This window comes from Cuculus canorus, chromosome 2 (assembly GCF_017976375.1).
Source record: "Cuculus canorus isolate bCucCan1 chromosome 2, bCucCan1.pri, whole genome shotgun sequence".
Lineage (NCBI taxonomy): Eukaryota > Metazoa > Chordata > Aves > Cuculiformes > Cuculidae > Cuculus > Cuculus canorus.
In genome coordinates, this window is record NC_071402.1 from 145,569,878 (window position 1) to 145,590,206 (window position 20,329).

At 43.3% G+C, this 20,329-nt stretch overlaps 1 protein-coding gene across 3 annotated transcripts in view; it reads right to left on the reverse strand.

The window, feature by feature from the left end:
• Positions 1-8,776, reverse strand: part of NRP1 (neuropilin 1) — a 114,679-nt gene extending 105,903 nt beyond the window's left edge. For all 3 annotated transcript variants that reach the window (XM_054060851.1, XM_054060852.1, XM_054060850.1), the window contains exons 1-3: positions 8,646-8,776; positions 8,062-8,563; positions 4,756-4,930 (exon numbers count right to left, since the gene is read on the reverse strand). In XM_054060851.1, the coding sequence (XP_053916826.1) occupies positions 4,756-4,930; positions 8,062-8,128 (242 nt within the window). In that variant the 5' untranslated portion in view covers positions 8,129-8,563; positions 8,646-8,776. The remainder of the gene's footprint in view (positions 1-4,755; positions 4,931-8,061; positions 8,564-8,645) is intronic.
• Positions 8,777-20,329: the final 11,553 nt, after the last annotated feature.

A 20,329-nucleotide genomic window follows, 5' to 3' on the forward strand; every position in this document is an offset into this window, starting at 1 on the left:
TCAGGGCAGCCAGACTGTAGCCACTGCATATGCAGCCATCGGCAGGACCCTTCTGACAGGCAGTTCGGGATGGGCAGCCCAGCCATGTCCCGCCAAGCAGTTCGGGATGGGCAGCCCAGCCATCTCCCGACAAGCAGTTCGGGATGGGCAGCCCAGCCACGTCCCGCCAAGCAGTTTGGGATGGGCAGCCCAGCCATGTCCCGCCAAGCAGTTCTCCTCTAGACAGGCAGCTATGATATCTGCACTTTTACTCCCATTAGCACAACCCAAAGGGCTCAAACCACCTCTGCACAAAAGAAACAGGAGGCACAAAGTCTGCACAAAGCAGACCTCGCTGCATGGAGGAACAGGAACCAGAATTTAGAACAAAGCAAAAATGAGAGCTTAAGCTTTGCAGGAACTAAAGAAAAGTTGAGCCACGTCTTGCCTTCCTCCTGTTTATTTTACTAGCTTCAGTTTGTTATACCTACAGATTTATAGCATAAATCCATTGACATTATTTAGAAATAAAATGGATGGATGAATTTCTAATGTCATTAAGCTCTATAGGAGTTCCACGAAGCTACAGTTTCACTCTGTACGTCTAGACAGCTATGCTTTCTTCCATACTTAAGGATCTGGAGGAGCTGTTTTTGACTATACAAACAAACAGGTTTATTTTTTTTGCTCTATATTCTACAACTGACTCCTATTTCTATACAGCTCTAATCTCATCAGTGTAACTAATCCCCGGTTAATGCACTATCGAGAATCATTATCTATGACATCTCTCCCTCTACAACTCAACTGTTTTTGAAATAAGCATTTTTTCCAACCCAAGTGATTTGACAGCATTGTCTATACACACTATGATTGTCAAAAAAGGTTGATATTTACTCTCTACATCTACAAATGATGGCTAATAAAACAATTTTGCTGTGTGGTATACCTATGAAAAACTTGTAAAACCATACAGTCAAGTCTGGCAACGAAGTCAATAATTTGTCAGTAAGGAAACCACTATTGGGCCTTTTCTACCCAATCCTCCACCTTTCTTAAGCCCTTTTCTTCTGAAGCTTCCCATTCATTTTCTTAATGTTTTTAACCTAGTGTCTGTGAAATTTTTATTGCTCCCTAGATAATGACATTTGATCTGAATGTAACCACACACCTCTTTGCTCAGCAACATTTGTCACAAACCATTATAAATTATCATGCTGATAGTGTGCATTGCTGGGAAACCGGAAAAGTTCCATAAATTCAAAGTACTGTATCAGTGACATTCTTGTTTATTATCTAGGTATAAAGTTTTACTAGATTCAAGATGGCTACATTTACACAGTAGGATACTTCAGCAACACCAGACTTGTACAGCTTGCACTAAGTGCTGAAAAGCATTTGCCACATGCAACAAACACTGGAGCATTTTAACTAATATGCAGCCATATGTTTTGTCTCTTCTATTTATTTTAACCATGTTCCTGACTCCAGAAATGCATGGCTATTATCGGGCTTGCTTGAGAAGAGGCGAAACAGCAAACAGAAACTACTTTTCTCTTAAAAAGTAACCGTAATTTCTGTATCTTGGCCTCCTGAAGACAAGGCATAACACTCATTAAAGTTAAAAGTTAAAAAGAGACTGTGTATTTTTTCATTATGCATGCCCTGATAACAATCTGTGGTTGACAGGATTGTAGACTTCCTGTTGAGACCCAGTATTTCCATTATGCTGGTTCAGTAGTTCTGGTTAGAAGATTTTTTTATTACCTGAACATAGCTTGTGTGAACATATTTTTAATTATTTGCGTATCTTTATTCTTCAAAACTGTGAAAGCTGAGTCCTTTGGAATGCCTCCAGAGAAACAGGAATTTTCACTATGTTTGCTTGAAATTTTAAACAACTCAAATGTTTCTGATCGTTAGAAAATCATACATATATGAATTTTGTTAGGAGTCATTTGAGAAATACTTATTCATTAAAGCATAGCATAATAAGTAGGTAAACCCAGGACATACTTTTAAAATTAATTCCAAACCTTAACATACAAAAAGACTAACTGGGAACAGCTTCAGTACAGCTAATGCTTAAATTTGCTGCTTTTGATTCTCCTCAGAGAACCCACCTTTTACTGGTTTTACATTTCAATACATCTAGCCCTCTATATAGAATAGTATTTCAAAAAGTTAGATAAGGTCTCTTGATTTTCTTGTTAGCACTACAGAACAAGGAGGTAACCTTTCCAAAGACACACTGTTTCCCTCCCTGGGCTCAGGGAGTCCTTGTTATTAAAAGTTGTTTTCAACGCTAACTAAGGTCTAAGATGCAATGAAAAGCATTATAAAGAGGATTTTGGGATCTAGGCCAGCAAGCTAATCTTCTCCTCTAGTCTACTCTAATTTATGGGGCATTTTTTGTTCCCAGACACGAATTCCCCTATCTCTCATTTTCTATCTGCATTTCATATTTAAGTGCTTATTAATTTCCAGTGCTAAACCTTTCAATAAACTAGAGTGTAACCTAAATTGCACATTTCCAGATTTCAGACTGAGCTGCTAATAAACTAAGTATATTAGGAAATCAAAACTTACTTAGCTGCAAAAGAAAACAATCTTGTGATATGTCTTATTGCATTAATCTCCTGTTGTACCCAATACTTGGTACAAGGAATGTGAATTTTGCAAGTAGACACTGAAATTTCAAACCACAGAGATTGTTGACAAATTCCTGTTGCTGAAATAATTTTCTGTTGCTCTGGTCCTAAGTTTTTTGGCACAAATATGATTCTTCTCAAGTTAAAAAGAGAAACATTAAATATACGGGAAGTAGCAGCTGAGTAATTTAGCATAGAACAGAAGATTAACATTTCAGCATAGACCAAATAACTGTAAAGTCATCACCACTGCACAATGCAAAAACAATGCAAACAACCTTGTTTAGAGACTTCCTTCCACCCACTACCATCTCATTACTGCACTGGGGCCCCTTTCAGAGAAAGAAATAATATAGGGGGAAGAGTGGACAATGCATATTGAGAAGGGAGCGACAGAGGGAGGGAGTCAATCCCTTCCCTGGACCCAGTTCAGCTCAGTCTAGCACTTTTTAGCACAACACTCTGCCACAAAGATTACTTGTTCTTCAAATAATCGTATGCTGTACACCACTTTACTGCTGTCAAAGACCACGTTGGTTTTACAGCATTGGAAAAACATGTATTCTAGAAAGGAACAAAAAGGATTCGACACTGAAATATGCTTGATTTAATTTCCTAATCTCTATCTAAGAGACAAAGAGAGAGAGACAAACATTTTAAAGCATTAGCAGTGGCCCACAGAACAAAAGCAAAACCTGTATCAAGAAGACACAAGGAAGTGAATCATTGCCTGACTACAACAAATTAAAAATTAAAGAATGGGAAGTCAGCGTGTGAACATATGGTGTGAATATGAGCTGCAGCTCCAACATCACAGTAAAAACTCATTTTAACGGAGAGACAGTTCAGTTTTATGAGCATAGGATTTTCCTGCATTATCACTCAAGTACGGTACTGAAATGCTGATGTAAATAGATCATGAAAAACAACGAAAAAGCAACTAAGCACCATACCGCATCATTAAAGAACTTGATTTCAAGGGAAATCAGTAATGGTGATCTAAGTAATCAATATACTAAATAATAGGAACAAGGATGTGTGTGGTAAAAATTAAGTGCTCGTGTACTGTTGTTTTCTTTCCAAATCCAACAGTCTAACCTCATGGTCTGTTACCACCACTCCTGATGATGCTGAGCATCATTTTACAGGACCAAATCCTGTAAAACCTCAAATACTCCCATTAAATGTCAAATATCAATGGCTATTGAGTTTAAACTCTTTCTGACACACAGAGAAAACCTTGACTGGTAGCATTAATGAACAATAACTCTCTCTTGCTGTTGTCAGAAGGGGATGATACACAAGAAATTTTTAAATAATGAATCGGTAAAGTATTTTCTTCATTAAATATGTGGGCTCAATTTAAAGGGCATGTTGAAGAGGGGAATGATCTGACAATGTCTTGCCTTGTGCGATCTACGCATTTTACAGATTTGGGGAAAAGTGGATAACAGTTTCTGGGATGTTCCTGACACTCCCTTCTCATTCTTGGAAATAGATGGTTAAAGGGAATGCAAGCATAGGGCAGCAAAAGGAGCCTCAGCGATCCCGCTTCTCCTCTCAAGGCACTACAATAGAACAGGAGGATGGGAAAGAAGAGTTACTGGCTATACATCAGCAGCAAAGGGATAAAGGGGGAAATATGACTGTCAATTCTGCAGTCCACTGCCCCTTAATGGGCGAGTGATGCCAGACTAACTCTGTGTTCACAGGATTTATAAACTGCTGGCTTCTGCCAGGCTGTTTGTAGCCGTGGGGATACAAAATTAAAGGAGACTACATTCTTGAAACTCTAGAGACTTACTAAAAAACCACGCAGGCCAACAAACACACAATGATGCCTCACCCTAATCACACTCCCACAACGCACAATCATCGCCGTCACCCACTTGCCTCTCCCACCAGGCAAGCAGAATTCGAATACAATTCATAAAGCTCAAGAAGTTGCAAAGATCTTTTTAAACCCCTCCCGGCCCCGAAGGATGCTCTGCCGTGCGCCTTCCCGCGTCCCGCCGGAGCGACAGGGCCCGGCGGGGGGGATGCGCGGAGCCCCGCGCGGCGGGGGACGCCCGGGGCCGCCGGCAGGTGGCGCCGCAGCGCTCCGGAGCGCGGCGCCCGCACTTACTTGCAGTCGCGGTCCTCCAGGTCGAAGTGGGGGTTGAAGTTGATCATGATCCTCTGGTAGGGCTCCGGAGCCTGGATCAGCCACTCGCATTTTTGGCTGGGGTGGTAGGACTGGGGGTAGCCGGGAGAGGTGAGGTACCCCGGGCTTAGAATTTTGATCGTGTCGCCGCACTTATCTGCAGGGGAGGGAAACAAATCGGATTGTTTTCATGCCCCCCCGGCACCCGGTTTCAGCCCACAGCAGTGAATTATGTGCCCGCCCTGTGAATGCCTGGAGACTTCTTCGAGCCAACTTTTGCTGTGTCCTTGTGCCCTTAACACAAGGGCATCTCTGCTATATTTTACCAAAGCGATCTGCCTCTCCTGCAGCCGGACCGGCAGCAGGTAGCAGAAGATACCCCGTTTCTAAACAATAGTCACTTAAAAAGCCCCTTGCCCTGAGTGAACAGTCTTTTACAGTGTTAAAACCTTGCATCCTCACAACAGCATTAATGTTGCTTCAGAAGGGTCTCAATTATCTCCAAAAAAGTATTCTTTTCTTAAGTATGAAGTTTTAAGGAAAGCTGGGAAAAGAGTTACAAGGATGTCATTTGACCTCCTGCCCACCTACGGGACCAGCCTGGTCTGTGTCACTGACCACTGGGATTGTCTTGGTGTTTCCAAACTCATTCACAGCAGACCCTCCCTTTTGTTTTATCAGTCCATAAATCCAGGCAGGTTGAAACTATCTGTGCTCTTCAAACCCAGGCTAGCACAGAACAAAGTGGTTTTAGTGAAGCAGAAATCCACTATTCATTCCTTCAAGGAAGTTTGTTCATGCTTGGAGGATGCATCAAAGTAATGGAGCAGAACAACATCCTTTCCTCTTCTCTGTGTCCCTTCCTCCTCTCAAAACAACAGAATTAATTTCTAGTAACAAAACAGTTGCAAGAGTTTCAAGAAATCACCAAGTGTATCTGTGAAATGTGGTATGCTGCATCTTGCTCTTTTGGCTACCATTGCCAGGGTTGCATTTTAAGGTTTATATATAAAAAAAAAAAAGGAGACAAGAAAGCCAAGCTGCACGGTCACTGACTTCACTGTCCAGTGCAGGTTTTTTTTTACTACTATGGATTTCTTTCTATAGACCTTCAGGGAGCAAAAACTTTCTTCACACATTGTTTGGTTGATTCTAAGCAATAAAATATGACAGAAAACCACAGACAGGAAGAATAACCACACTAAATAACAAGACTATATATCACTACATCCCAATAACAGTTATACATAGGCTGTAGTGCTGTATCTAAAATATTCCCTGTGAAAGCAAAATGGAATTCCTTGCTCTGAGCATGAATTTATAAATATACAGGATTTTATTGCAGAAAAAACAGGTCAAATGGAAGTGAATAAGGAAGTGCACATCAAAAATGCATAAAGCTACACTCTTTATAAAAATTATTTGCCATAAATTAGGAGGGAAGGGGATGATACATGCTCAGCTGTACGGTTAAAACCCAGATATTGCTCAGCATGTTGCTGTGAAAGGCTATCTTATTATTTATTTCTTCTTTGTCTTTGCAAAACAGGCTGTTTTCCTCTGACCAGAACAAAAGGCGTTGCAGCTCAAAGCTCAAAAGCTGTCACTGGTGATCTTGCTAATCCGCTGTCTGAGGCTCTCAGGGAATCTTGCCTTTTCCTCCCTGTGTAAGCACACTCAGAAAGTGATCCTGTCTCATTAAGCACACTCCGACCCTGCAAACAACATGGCAGTGTCTGGCATCTGTTAAATGCCTGAAATAAAGCAGCGCTGCTTCTAGTCACTTGACAGAGTCACTTCAGAGGACACTGAGATGGACTCACTACCACCAGTGTGCCTTAATCTGCGACTTCTGGGAAAGTGACAGTGTAATAAGATAATGCAATCTGCTAGACTCCCTGGCTCTGTGCAATCTCTCTCACACTTGATTAAGAGCAGTTTCTAATGACTTTGGACCATTAGTTCTAAATAAGGTTAATGAATTAATTTAGCGGACACTAGTACTCCATATAGGTGAAGGTGGCATTAGTAGGTCTGATAGGTTACACAGGTTAACAACCTTGGTGACGCCAGCAGGGCTACTACATTGACCACTCCTGGTGGAGGCTTCTGCCCAGCAATCTGCCCTACTCCTCTTCTTTTGATGGGTAGAAGTTATCAACAAGAGCACTGGGTGCCTCCCTCCCACCTCCCAATGGGTGCAGGACTAGAGGCAGTCCTGATTTATGTGGGTGCCAGGGAGGTGGCTGCTCACACCCCTCACCTGAGCTGAGGGGGATGAGCAAAATGCACCTCTCAGAGCATCCCCAAGCTGGGCTCAGCACACACCTCTAAGCCTCTGCTCCTGTGCCACTGCGCTGGAGGAAGCAGCTCGTCCTGATTAAATTAAACAGCCTCCTCAAAACATATTGGGAGAGAGATTAACTTCCATCATAAAACACGCAATTTTAATACTCTCTGTTCCATGACACTCTACTTGCGGGCCCTTATTAAAACAATATACCAGCGTAAGCGGAGGGTGCTCTCTTCTTTTAATTACTTTGATTGAAAACCCTGTCAGGCAAAAGTAAATATTTGATAATTAGTTAATAATTGCTCAGGATTTGTCGGGAAAGGAAAACTCACATGAGCTGTTTCATGTGCGAGAGCTAAACGTCAAGCGGTCCCACAATTAGACCGTCTTTAAAAATGCATCACGCAGTGAAATATTCACGGTGCCCTGGCATTGTTCGGGGAAGGAGGAGCACGCTGCTTTTAATTAGATGTGCTTTCAAGGGCTGCCTGCGAGTACACTAACTACATCAGTCATTTGTTACAGGATTTCTCTCTTGGAAGGGAGTCTTGAGCCTTCGCAGAGAAGCTCAGCTTCTCTCTTGGCACTGTGCAAGTTGCACGTAAACTGCAGATTTGGGAAAGGGGTAGTGGAGAGAGCTCTCTGAACACTACCCGCAGGTAGACACACAGTAAAAGGCAAGATAACCTGAAGTCTTACGCTTCGGAAAAAGTAAAAGGGAGGAGAGCAAGCTTCCTTTAAAGTGTGCATTATCTTTCAGACACCGAAGGCAAGGCTTATTTAATTGCCTACGGGAGAAAACATTATTAAGATAATTTGCTGTCCTGATCTAGTGAGAACGAGTACCCTGCTTAATCCAACAACCCAAAAGAGCGGAAAACAAAGTCGGAAGGCCGTGCCAGGGCAAGCGACCCTCGAACGAGGACGTGCTGCCTCCCTCCCCCAGCGGAAAGTTCCCCCCGCCCGGGCTGGGACCGGCGCCCCCCGACACTCACCGCTTCGCAGAGCCCTGCCGAGGGTCAAGGTGAGGGCTGCACAGTGCAGGAGAAGTCCCCAATCCATTTTCCCTTCCGAGAGCAGGGAGAAGAGGAAAAAAAAAAAAAAAAGAAAAAAAAATGCTCTCCACGCACAACTCTTCCGAGGTCTTAAATCCTCCAGCCGGAGTCAGGAGCAGAAAGCACGGTGCGCAGTCCCGAGGGCAGGAGGAGGCTGGCTTCTTTCTGTGCCTCAAGTCGCCCGCATCCTGTCATTTAGCTCCGGCTCCCTCTCCCTTTCCCCACACTTGTTCCTTCTCCAGCCGCCGCTGCCCCTGCCATTCCCAGCGAGACTAGAAAGCCAAATGAAAACGAGGGGGGGAAAAAAAAAACCCAAAACAAAACAACAACAAAAAAAAAAGCCCAAAAAACAACAAACACACAGACAAGACAGACAAAAATCCTGTCGGCTGCCGGCACCTCGGGAGCGCTGTGCCGGGGCTCCGAGACGGGCAGGGGTGCTCTGCGGAGAGAGGAGAGGGAGGGCGGTGAGCGGGGCGAGCCGAGCGCTGGAGTTCGGCAAAGTGCGTCCCCCCCGCACTCACCTGCCCGGCGGGCGAGACTCCCGGCCGGGGGACGGGGACGCGCACGGGCGGCTCCTGCTCAGCCTGAGGAAGAGGAGCGCAACTCAGCGGCAATAAGAGAGGCCGAGGAGCCGCCGTCTCCCGAGCCTCAGTCCCCTCCCCCTTCCCGCCCTCCCTCTCCTCCTCCTCCTCCTCCTCCTCCTTCTCAGCCCCCCAAGACATCGGCGCCGCGGAAGAGCCAACAAACAAACGCGGCGAGCCCCAGCCCTGACACCCGGCCGGGGTGGGCGCTGGCCCGGGGGTACGGGGAGAGGTGGGGGGAGAGGGGGCCCCGCCGAGGCAGGTAGCGCCGATCCGGGCGGAGGCGCCCACCTGCGCCCCGCCGAGCGCTGCCCTGCCCCGCTGCCACGGGCGGACACACGCACCGCTCCCCTGCCCTGCCCCGCTGCCACGGGCGGACACACGCACCGCTCCCCTGCCCTGCCCCGCTGCCACGGGCGGACACACGCACCGCTCCCCTGCCCCGCTGCCATGGGCGGACACACGGACTCCTGCCCTGTCCTGCTCCAACGGGCGGACACACGGACCCCTGCCCTGCCCCGCTGCCACGGGCGGACACACGGACCCCTGCCCTGCCCCGCTGCCACGGGCGGACACACGCACCGCTGCCCTGTCCCGCTCCAACGGGCGGACACACGGACCGCTGCCCCGCTCCCACGGGCTCCCTGCCTCCCTGACAGCCGCCCCTCCACGATCACCCTCTCTTTTTTTTTTCCCTTTCGTGCCCGTGTTCAGCCAAGAGCCCGGCCCCACGCCTGCCCCTGGGAGTCTCAGCTGTCCTCCGGAGGGATGCTGCCATCCCCAGCGATCCTAGGGGCTGCGCTGCTGTGGGCTGAGCTCCGGGGACCACCCGTGGGGTGAGCCCTGGGTGACAGGCTCACCCAGACCCACCTCCCTCTGCATTTCTGCATTTCTGGGGGGGCTTCCTGCACCCTCTTCCTCCTGAGCCTCCTCCCAAGCCCCTTCCCGCTGACTCTGGCTGCTGTTCCTGCACCTTAGCTTCTCTTGCTGCTTTGCCCCCTCTCCCTCCACCCCCCACCCCCCCCTCCAATCTGTCCGTTGCTTATTAAATTTCTTGAGGGGCTGAGGAACTGTTAGCTGAAGAACTGTCCCCCAGGCTAGCTCAGCTCCCCGTGGAGGCTGTGCAGCATCAAATCCTCACTGAGGACTGTCTCTTTCTGAGCAATCCCTCCTGCCCCGCTGGCACCAGGGGACAGGCACAAAGCAGGGACATAGTGGCCTTTGTCTGCACGATATGGTGCTCACCAGCTATGAGCTGGTCCCTTTCTTGCCCATTGCCCTGTTTTACAGGCTGTCCCTGCACCCAAGAGCGATAACTTAGCTGAACTCAACGGCTTTTTTTACGTGGAGCGCTTTGAGCTCCCTCTGTGTGGAGGCAATCTGGTTGCTGGGGTAGGGGTTAGAGGAAGAGCTCTAAGGCTGACAGCTGAAACGCAGTGTTAAATGGTCCCCAAAGATGGGTCTGCACCAGGAAAATGACCTGCGGCCAACGGTGGATGTCAGGTGCTCTCATCTTCCAGAGCAGAGTTTGAAAATAATTTGTTACCGGTGCACAGCCAAGGCAAACTCTGTTAACGCTTCATCAGGAAAAAGGCCTGTTAGAGGACCTACTCCACAAGGACCCTTTCTGAAGGATGCAGAGGGAAAAGAGTTGGGCTTTGCTGGGGGCAGGGTCATCCTCCAAGTGCAGCCACAACAGTAAATCTCTGTCCACTCTGAAGATGTAACTATGTTTGAAATAGTTTTCAAACATAGTTGTAAGTCTGCAGCCACACAGATTAACTACAAATGTGTTACATCTGTGTTCAGAAATCATACGCAGATTCAGCCTGCTCCACCCCTTTGTCTCCAGCCCGGAGTCTGAGCCTTCCACTCTCCCTCTCCCTCACTGCCCTTTTGAAGCCCCGACTTTAAGGTCAACTGAAGTCTGGAGATTAGGTCTGTAGGAAATCTGTCTACCGGTATCATACTGCCCACTCTCTCATCACTATTTTCTGAGGTTTTCTTCCAGACATTCCGCTTCTCTTCTGTGATTGTAGTTCTGTAAAAGTATGCACTAAAATATGGTTCGATCCTGTTACACCCTCTGTACACTCCGTTCTTCCCTTCCTCTATCTCTGCCCCCACCCCTGCCCTACCCCTGCCCATGCCATGCCTGCAGGCAGGCTGCAGCTACTCAGACTGAGTTACTGTGTTCAGTCTCATTTTCCTGTCTTTAGGCAGTCTCTGGATCATCCTATGCAATACTTATGCATTTCCTTGATTGATTGGTATGTATATTTTATGGGTATCACATTAAGTCCCCTTTGCTCTTCTCTTTTAGAGAAGTTCCCAGAACAAGGGGGAAGGGGAAAGCTAACAGTGCTCTCTGATTGTTAAAACTCTCAAGCTGCTGGACAATCCTTGAGATAAATTAGTTCTGTCCTGAAGCACATTAGTCTGCAACTGACTGAGAGACAATATAGGTTTTAAAATAAAGTACATCTGTTTTTGAAAACAGAAATTACCTGCTGATGGTAGCTTACTAGGGGTGTTGTGGAAGCGTATGCCTACGTGGTTTTTTAAAAATCACTGTCTCAGAAGCCAAGATTAATTCTATAAGTGAAAAGCAGTAAGCAGATACCCAGAGAGCATGTACATCAAAAATTACACTTAGAGCATTAAAATGATGGTTCTCTTACTTTGGGGTTAGCATTGTCTGTTAGGTAATTTCTGTGAATCTGCAGGGAGGAGATGCTCATTCTCAATTGTATGCTGTAAAGATGATCCGGACTGACCAACCAACCAACAAACTAACCAACCAACTGTGGTGTTTTTTCCATTTGTTTTCCTATCAGATTACCACGTCAATCTCCACAGATGCAGGCACAGCATGTTAGTAGCTAGTGTATTTTAAAGAAATTCCATTCTCTGAAAGAAAAATTAAACACTTAATGCAGACAGACCATGTGCATTAGCGAAGATGGTATGTGATAAATTATAAGACTAATGATGAAGGTTGCTTTTATCACCTCAGCCTACCTTGTAACCACTAATCCATATACCAAGATTTATTTCAGCATGCTCATGTCTCAAATATTAGTGCTTCCTCCTCTTGCACAGAAAGAGAAGTGTACAAGACTACAAAGACAGCTGACCAGGGATGGCCTCTGTTGTGGCTAACGTGGGCCATGGAGGAGGATTTTTGCCTTTCTTCAGCACTCCTTGGGCATTTTGCATCTCACGCAGGGTTTTTTTTTTTTTTTTTTGCTGTTGAATTCTCGAGACCTAGGATATCTAACAGAGTCTGGTACATTAACGTCCTTCTCTATCATAATGTGAGTGGCATTAGTCTGTTTTTTCTACCCATCTTTTCCTCTCTGGTTCACAGATATAGGCACAGGTTTCTTCCATGTATGAATTGCCCTGAAATGATAAGTGAAGACATTCTATCCTTGGTTTACATATATTTATCTGAAAATGTTTAATCTTTAATCATCTTGAATACAAACTAGCATCATATGAAACATTCAGAAATGTCTTTTTATAATCCACTTCTCACATTTTAGTCACGGTATTTTAGGTTCCGATCCTGCAACTGCTTACACACGTGTTCAGCTCTCCATTTTCACATCAGTAATGGGATTTTATGGCAAGGATGAGTTAGTGTTACAGAGACTGAATCTGAATCTAGTGTATGTAAAAGTTAATGGAGTGGCTAGCTCTGAGGTTTGGGTTCAAGCCCATCTTTGCTTTGTAATTTGACTTGGTGCTTATAATGCTTTTTTGAAGATTGTCTGCACTTCTGTTATAAACCTGTTTCTCAAGAACTTTATAATTCAGCCATAAAAATTATTTGCCTTGGGCTAAATATAAAACTAAAATTCCAAAGGAAAAAAACACTTTTCCCATTTTAACAATAGCAGAACAGAGCAACTTTGATGTTTACTCCTTTATGCACTCATATAGGACAGTAATGCATTTAATTAAAAACTAAGTTTGGCAAAGGATTAATCCATGGCTAAAGACATCTTTATTTGGTGTTATTTTGAAAAAGATACACCACTTATCACACCCATCTGTAATATTAAATGCCTGAAAATGGAGTGTTCCTATAAATATTTAGTGGAGGATAGAAATACGTTTGCTTTATGACTAGTACCTACTAATATCTTTGTATATAGTCTGCTGCTTATTTATATCCTTCTCTTCAGAGTTTTCCTTTTCTTTCACTTATCTTCTCCAATATCTCTCCAAAATTAGGCTTCTGTGTCATCTCCTCTCCTGTTGCTTTGGCCATATGAATCACTGCTCTGCTTCCTGTTGCTTACTGTTCAGAACTGAATCTATTTACCCTTATCTTTAAGATCAGACATACATTTTCCCTTGTCTATATCTCTCCTCTCTCAACCCTTTTATCTCCTACATCTTTTATCCTCCCACTCAGTCTCTCACACCGAATGCTTTTTTACCCTGTCCTCTCACATCACACCTCTTTTCCACACACAGCCACATGCATCTGAATGATCCTTCTACTTTCACTGCACATCTTACCCTTCTTTAAAGAACCGCTGCAAATTTTGTATTTTAATAAACCATGCAATCTAATTTAGATATTATTTAAATTTACATATGGCCACGTATTGCCAAATGCACTCAGATCCTATACTCCATTGGTTAGAGATCAGATTAATTTGCATTTACATCATCTCCACACTGACTACATTGTTAGGGTTAGAGTGAATTTACAAATATCTTACCAAGCTCCTTGGAATCACAACTGTGCCATCTCACAAATGCCTTATCAAAACATGTTCATCATCCTGTCTAAACACATTCCACTCCAACAAATTAGAGCAGCCCAAGGCTTTATTAGCTGATTATCTGATTATCAAAAGTCAAATGTTTTCATCTGTGTCAAAGGCAAATCATCACACATATCACTCTACTCCCGTTTCCAATTTGACAACAATCTTGTCAGGTCTATCCTAGGCCTAATTCCTCTTTTTCTTGCTTTGCTAGAGCTGCCAAAATCTAAGCATAGTCACCATGTTCTTCCAGATTGCCCCACTCATTTTCTTTTCTTCAGTAATATTTGTATAGTCTCAGTGTAATCTGCTTTTTATCTGAAATAGGAAGTGGGGGATGTATACAGCATGTGATTTATGGTAGTGTCCTTCAGAATAATGCCTGATCAGCTCAAAGGGTTTCAAAGTAGTTGTTTCTGTGATGAAGGAAGTAATACATAGCAAATCTACCCCTATGGACTAAGAATCTGATTATATTTCCATTTATGACAATGACAAAATCCTACTGACTTCAAAGGGGAAAAACAGGCCCTGCATGATGATAATGGACCTTAGATTATAAACTTCTTTTTACCAGCTTCAGTTATTTCCATTTGGTTTCACAATGGGTATATCACTGTCTGTGTTTACACTGAGATAACTGCCGCAAAAACCCAAAATAACAGTTCCTTTCAAAGTAAGGCTTTGCCAGACTGAAGGTCTGTAATCATTAAGAAGCAAGTGAAAATAGTGTTAGATGTGTTTGTATTGATGTAGATCTTTGTATTTCTTGTCTTGCTCTATTTCTTGTATAGAAAATTAGTGTCCCACTCTTGTAATCTATTCATCTGTAGAGGCCCATATGATTATATGATATTATTGAAAATTATATGCACTACTTTATATGTGTTACAGCTGATAGAATAATACTAGGAAGGGTGCAATGTTATTACAGAAATGGAAGCTGTCACAGCGACACTGCATGGTTGTCATGCATCCCCTTTAGCTACAATGCAGCAATCACTGTAAACAAGCAGTCATACTGCATTCATTACAGATCAGATTCCCTTTCTCAGTCATCTCTCATCTTCTTCAAGAGATGTTCTCTATCATAATTTTCTTTGTCACTTATTACAGCTGATGTTAAATGGCTTTTCAGATAAATGCTTGTTTAGGTTATTTATTAACTAGAGGACATTTACATTGGCACACTTTGATGTTAGACATGAAATGGAGAACCCTTTTGTAGACTATAGTGGATTAACTAGAAATGCAGGGAATCGTATTCAAAGGGATTAATTCTTATGCAATGGATTACCTCCAGTCGGTTAGATTCATTGGAGGAGATGGAAGCTACCTCTAACACGCAGATCTTTATTCAGGTGATAACAAGTCAGCAGTATTATTCAATAAATTAAGTGTAATTAATTTATATGTCTGCTGGTATTGGTCTTGCACCTTAAGAATATGGACTGAGATCTGGAAGGAGCTCTTAAGTTCTACCTGGGTAAATTTTGTTTCATGCCAGGTCATGAGGGTGGAAAGCAAGAGATATAAGTGATCTTATCTAATGGGTTCATTTTCAGACTCTTAATTTCTTTCAGTATTTTCTCCTTATAGCTTTATCTGTAGAAAAATTGTTCTGAAATGTTGTATTTCATAAAATTGCTTTGAAAAAAACTCACAGGGTAATATTTCATTTTGTTACTTTATCAAGGAGATAACTGTAGGCAATCGAGGAGACTCCTGGAATGCACTGAGGAGAACTTCTTAAGCCAGGTAATAGACAGCCCTACCAGAGGGGATGTGATACTGGACCTGATGGTAACCAATGCAAGTGGGCTTGTTGGTGACATCAGGATTGGAGGCAGCCTGGGTTGCAGTGATCATAGACTGGTGGAGTTCACAGTCCTGAGGGATATGGGTCAGGCAAAGAGCAAAGTCAAGACCCTGAATTTTGGGAAAGCAAACTTCGAGCTGTTCGAGGAGTAAATCAATAGGACCCCCCGGGAAACTGCCCTCAGGGGTAAGGGAGCAGAACAGAACTCGTGGATCTTTAAGGGTGCTTTCTGTAGAATGCCAGAGCTCTCGATCCCTAGTTATGAGAAACCAGGAAGTGGATTGAAGGGACTGGCATAGCAGAGTGAAGACCTGCTGGTCAAACTCAAAGTCAAGAAGGAAATGCATAGGCAGTAGAAGCAGGGACAGGTATCCTGGGAAAAGTACAGGGATGCTACCTCATTGTGTAGGGATAGGGTCAGGAAGGCCATGGCACAGCTGGAGCTGAACTTGGCAAGGGGTGTAAAGAATAATAAGAAGGGCTTCAACAGGTATGTCGGCCAAAAGAGAAAGTGTACCCTCCTGATAAACCAGACTGGCAAACTGGTAACAAGACAAGGAGAAAGCTGAGGTATGCAATACATTTTTCCCCTCAGTCTTCGCTGGCATTCTCTCTTCCCACACCTCTTGAATGGATGGACTGCAAGAAGGGGACTGGGGGAGCAAAGTCTCTCCCACTGTAAGAGAAAATCTAGTTCGAGACCAAATGAGAAACATGAATATACATAAGTCTATGGGACCTGACATGACTCCTGAGGGAATTGGCTGATGTAGTTGCCAAGCCACTCTTCATAATATTTGAAAAGTCATGGCAGTCAGGGGATGTCCCTGGTGACTGGGAAAGGGGAAACATTGCAAGCATTTTTAAAGAGGGTAGAAAGAAGGACCCTGGGAACTACCAGCCTGTCAGCCTCACCTCTGTGTTGGGACAGATCATGGAACAGATCCTCCTAGAAGCTAGGCTAAGGCTAAGGAGCGAGGGGATTTGAGATGGCCAGCATGGCTCTACCAAAGGCAAGTCCTGCCTGACCAACCTAGTGGCCTTCTATGAAGGAGTGACTAGATCAGTGGATAAAGGAAGGCAATTTTTAAAGAACTGAATTTCTAGGGTGCAGTATGGGGATGTTGGAGGAAGACAGTGGGGGTGATAGAAAATTGAACTGGTAGACTCCTGGTATATAATTAGAAAAAGAAAGTAAGAAAGGCCCTGAGCAAATGCTGACAAAATAGGAAATTATGTTTTGAAAGGCCTTACTTTTCTTGGATATTGTTCTGTTTGTCATTTTCCTCCCTTCTGTAGTACCTACTGTATTTTATTTGTGTTGGGACCATTTAGTCGCCAATAAAGGCATCTGAAGAACTCCTGTTTTGAGGAAAGTTGACTTAATTTTTACCTACTTTGTGAAAAAACAAATGTTTTCTAAAAAAATTTCTAAGCAATAATCAAAGCAGTTTTCAACACCTCTCACAATCTTCTCAATCTTATTTCATGAAAAGAGTAACAGAATCATTGTGTTAGATTTCTTGTAGTCTCCCAGGTACGGTTTTAAATTTCTTAAGCGACCTTTCTGGAATCCAGTTTTCACTGTGGGTTCATGATTTTATATAATTCAGACGAGCTGTCATGAGGATAAACACAGTTGTCCAGGTTGTCATAGCAGCTAAAACTTTCCTTTTTGTGAAATTGTCACCAGGCCCTTGGCTTCTTGTAACCAAATAACCAGAAACATTATTAGCTTAATGAAGAAGCTCTCCAACAGGCTGTTTCCAAATCTGTAAGTTATCTGTCCAACAAGTATGTCACTGCTGTGTGTGGTATTTTATTCGCAAAGGCCATCTGGACAGCCTTGACAAAGGATTCATATCATTTGCCAAAGAACATCTTGTTTGCTGTGAAAAAAAAAATTTAATTCAGTGTTTTTCTAAATCTATCCAGAGACATGGCTTTTTTGTTCTCAGCTGCTCCATTGGCTTTACTGTGTTGAAGCTTCTTTGTTACCATTGCAGAATCTGTAAACATGATATTGTCTCATTTTTCTTCCCTGTAGTTACGATCTTATGCACACCTTTACTCCTTAAGATTATTTCAGAATCTGATTAGTAACAACCATTGATTTATTCTGGTGAGATTTTTGTTTGAATGGAAACTCCCTGACATTTATATGTTTTGTTGTGTTTGAGATTTCCTTCATTGCTTGTACATCATGCCGTAGCATATCATGAAACCTTCAATTATTTTCTCCTCCTTTGTGGCAAATTTTTCCATCACAACCTTAATGAATAATGAACAGACAAAACCCAGGTATCACATATAGGATGGAAAAAGGTCAACTCCCTCTTTAGCGGCTTGGCAACTGCATGTAGTGAATCCAAAAGGTGCTTGGCTTTTATTGACTGGAATGAAGATGATTTCAGCTAGGCAGAAAATAGCATGCTGTGACCAATGGCCAAGAACTCCACTTCAAATTAATCCTGCAAAATACCGAGCAATCTTATAAAGGACTCAGTAACCTCAGCTGCCATACAACATGGAACAGGAGATGATGTTTTTTTCAGCTCCTTAGTAAAATACTGAGCGTCGTGCTGAAAAGCTCTGTATCCTTCATGCAGAAAGTTCACATATTAATATAAATTCAAATGTTCTTTCATCCAATTACCCGTAATTAGAAAAGGGCTGCCAGACCTTTGTGATACAGTATCTGGATGAAATGTTTGAAAATTAATGAAATTGATTTTTTGACATGCGCAGTATCACTCCCTGAATATAATTAAAATATAGTTTTTGAGAATGATAGGAACTTACTGGATTTGTTGAAAATGCCTCTTTTATTTTTACTGCCTTGATTTTTGTCATGCAAGATAATTTTGTGACATACATATATGAGCCTGGTGCAATCAGTATAAATGTAACGCATTTTGCATTCATCAGTGTATTCAGAACCTCTTCAAGTCTCCATTCAAGTAAAATATAGACACTCTGTTTTGGAGAGTTTAAGGTGAATTAAAATTTAAAAGCAAAGTGTATGAATGAATCTTAATTATGTAAATCTGGTACTTGGAGGAAAAAAAAAGACGAAGTTCATGATGAGATGGTGTTGACAAACAATTTTTGCTTTTAAATGTTATCTTATGGCGAGCTGGTACTCTTCCCTCCAACGGCCCACACTTTTGCAGATGAAATATGAAAATTTTATGTGCTGTTTGCTTTCAAAAATAAAATATAGCTTAAAAGTTTAGTTTCTCTAGACATGGTGGCAAGACTGCATGTAGATTCTATAACCCAACAGAAGAACAATAACAGGTATTTAAAGGAGGCTGAGGATATTTGTGTGTAAGGCTTCCCTTGGCAAAGAGGAGTGTTACTGGGGAAGTTAAGCTCACTATTATTGTCTTCTGCTGCATTCTGGCAGCATGCTGTGGCGTTGCCAAGCAAAGCACACTCAGGTCCTTTAGCCAAGATATTAACCTATTGACCTACTGCCCCAAAGTGAGAATGCTGCCAGCCATAATCTGCTCTCATTGAAGAATAAGGTATTGCAAACAGTGAAATGAAACAATTCCTTGGCAACTAAACAAAAGATTTACCTGAGAAACTGACATTTTAATAAGGCAGTTTTTCTGGGAGACTCTGCTGCTTGCCTATGCTCCATGGAAAATTTTATTATCATGAAATTCAACTTAACATACATTAAAACAGATTAGGATAATATTGTTCAGTTGTCAAAATGTTTCTGAGGTCAAAGAAAAGTTTATTTTTCTAAAGGATAGAACAAGGAAAGAGTGTTGCTCCGTAACTTACAGTCATTCCAATCCATATGTGTATGAACTTGAAATAACTGCATATTTTAGTGAATTAAACAGGCCATAATTAGACTGATAAACTAATTAGGGTGCACTGTGGACCTGAGCACTACTGACATTTACCAGCATAATTTCAGTATGTTTTTGGCCAGTGTGAACTAGTGCTTGCAGGCAGTGCCTTCATGAGGTTTGGAAGTTAGCACGGGCCAGGGACCATTCCCCATAGGAGGTCTGGACAAAGCTGTCCTGCGTAAATATGGCTGGATCAGTTGCTGTCAGGCCAGAGCACGGTCTCTGACCTATTTCATCAGCTAGTATGGGCGTAGGTTTAGCAGCTGGACAGACAATTGCTACATCTTTCCAAAAATGGGTGCTGTCCAGCAACCTCTTGTCCTCGTGGGAGACTTCAATCTTCCTGATATCTGCTGGAAGTACAATACAGCAGAAAGGAAGCAGTCTAGGAGGTTCCTGGAGTGTGTGGAAGACAACTTCCTCACACAACTGGTGAGTGAGCCAACAAGGGAGGATGCCCTCCCGGACCTGCTGTTTGTGAATAGAGAAGGCCTTGTGGGCGATGTGATGATTGGAGGACACCTGGGACAAAGTGATCCTGAGATGATAGGGTTTTCAGTTCTAGGGGTGATGAAGAAGGAGATTAGCGAAACAGTCATATTAAACTTCCAGAGGGCAGACTTTGGACTGCTCAGAAGGCTGGTTAGCAAAGTCCCACGGGAGACAGTCCTTAAGGGCAAGGGAGCCCACGAGGGCTCAATGAAATTTCAAAAATGAAATCCTAGCAGCTCTGGAGCAAGTCATCCCCATGTTCCAGAAAAGGAGCCGGGGGGGGGAAAAAAACAGCTTGCTTGAGTAGGGAGATCTTGAGAGGCATCAAAAAGAAGAGGAATGTCTATGAGCTATGGAAGAAGGGACAGGCGTCTTGGGTAGACTACAGGGAGAAAGTGAGATCGTGCAGGATAAAAATCAGAAGGGCTAAGGCCCAACTAGAAATCAAACTGGCTAAGTCTGTGAAAGATAATAAAAAAATCTTTCTACAAATACATCAACAAGAAAAGGAGGACTAGGGAGAATATTCAGTCCCTATTGGATGCAGAAGGACCAACAGTGACAGGGGATAAGGACAAGGCTGAGGTACTTAATGACTTCTTTGCCTCAGTCTTTAATAGCAAGGAAAGTTGTTCCCTCTGTGTACAAATCCAG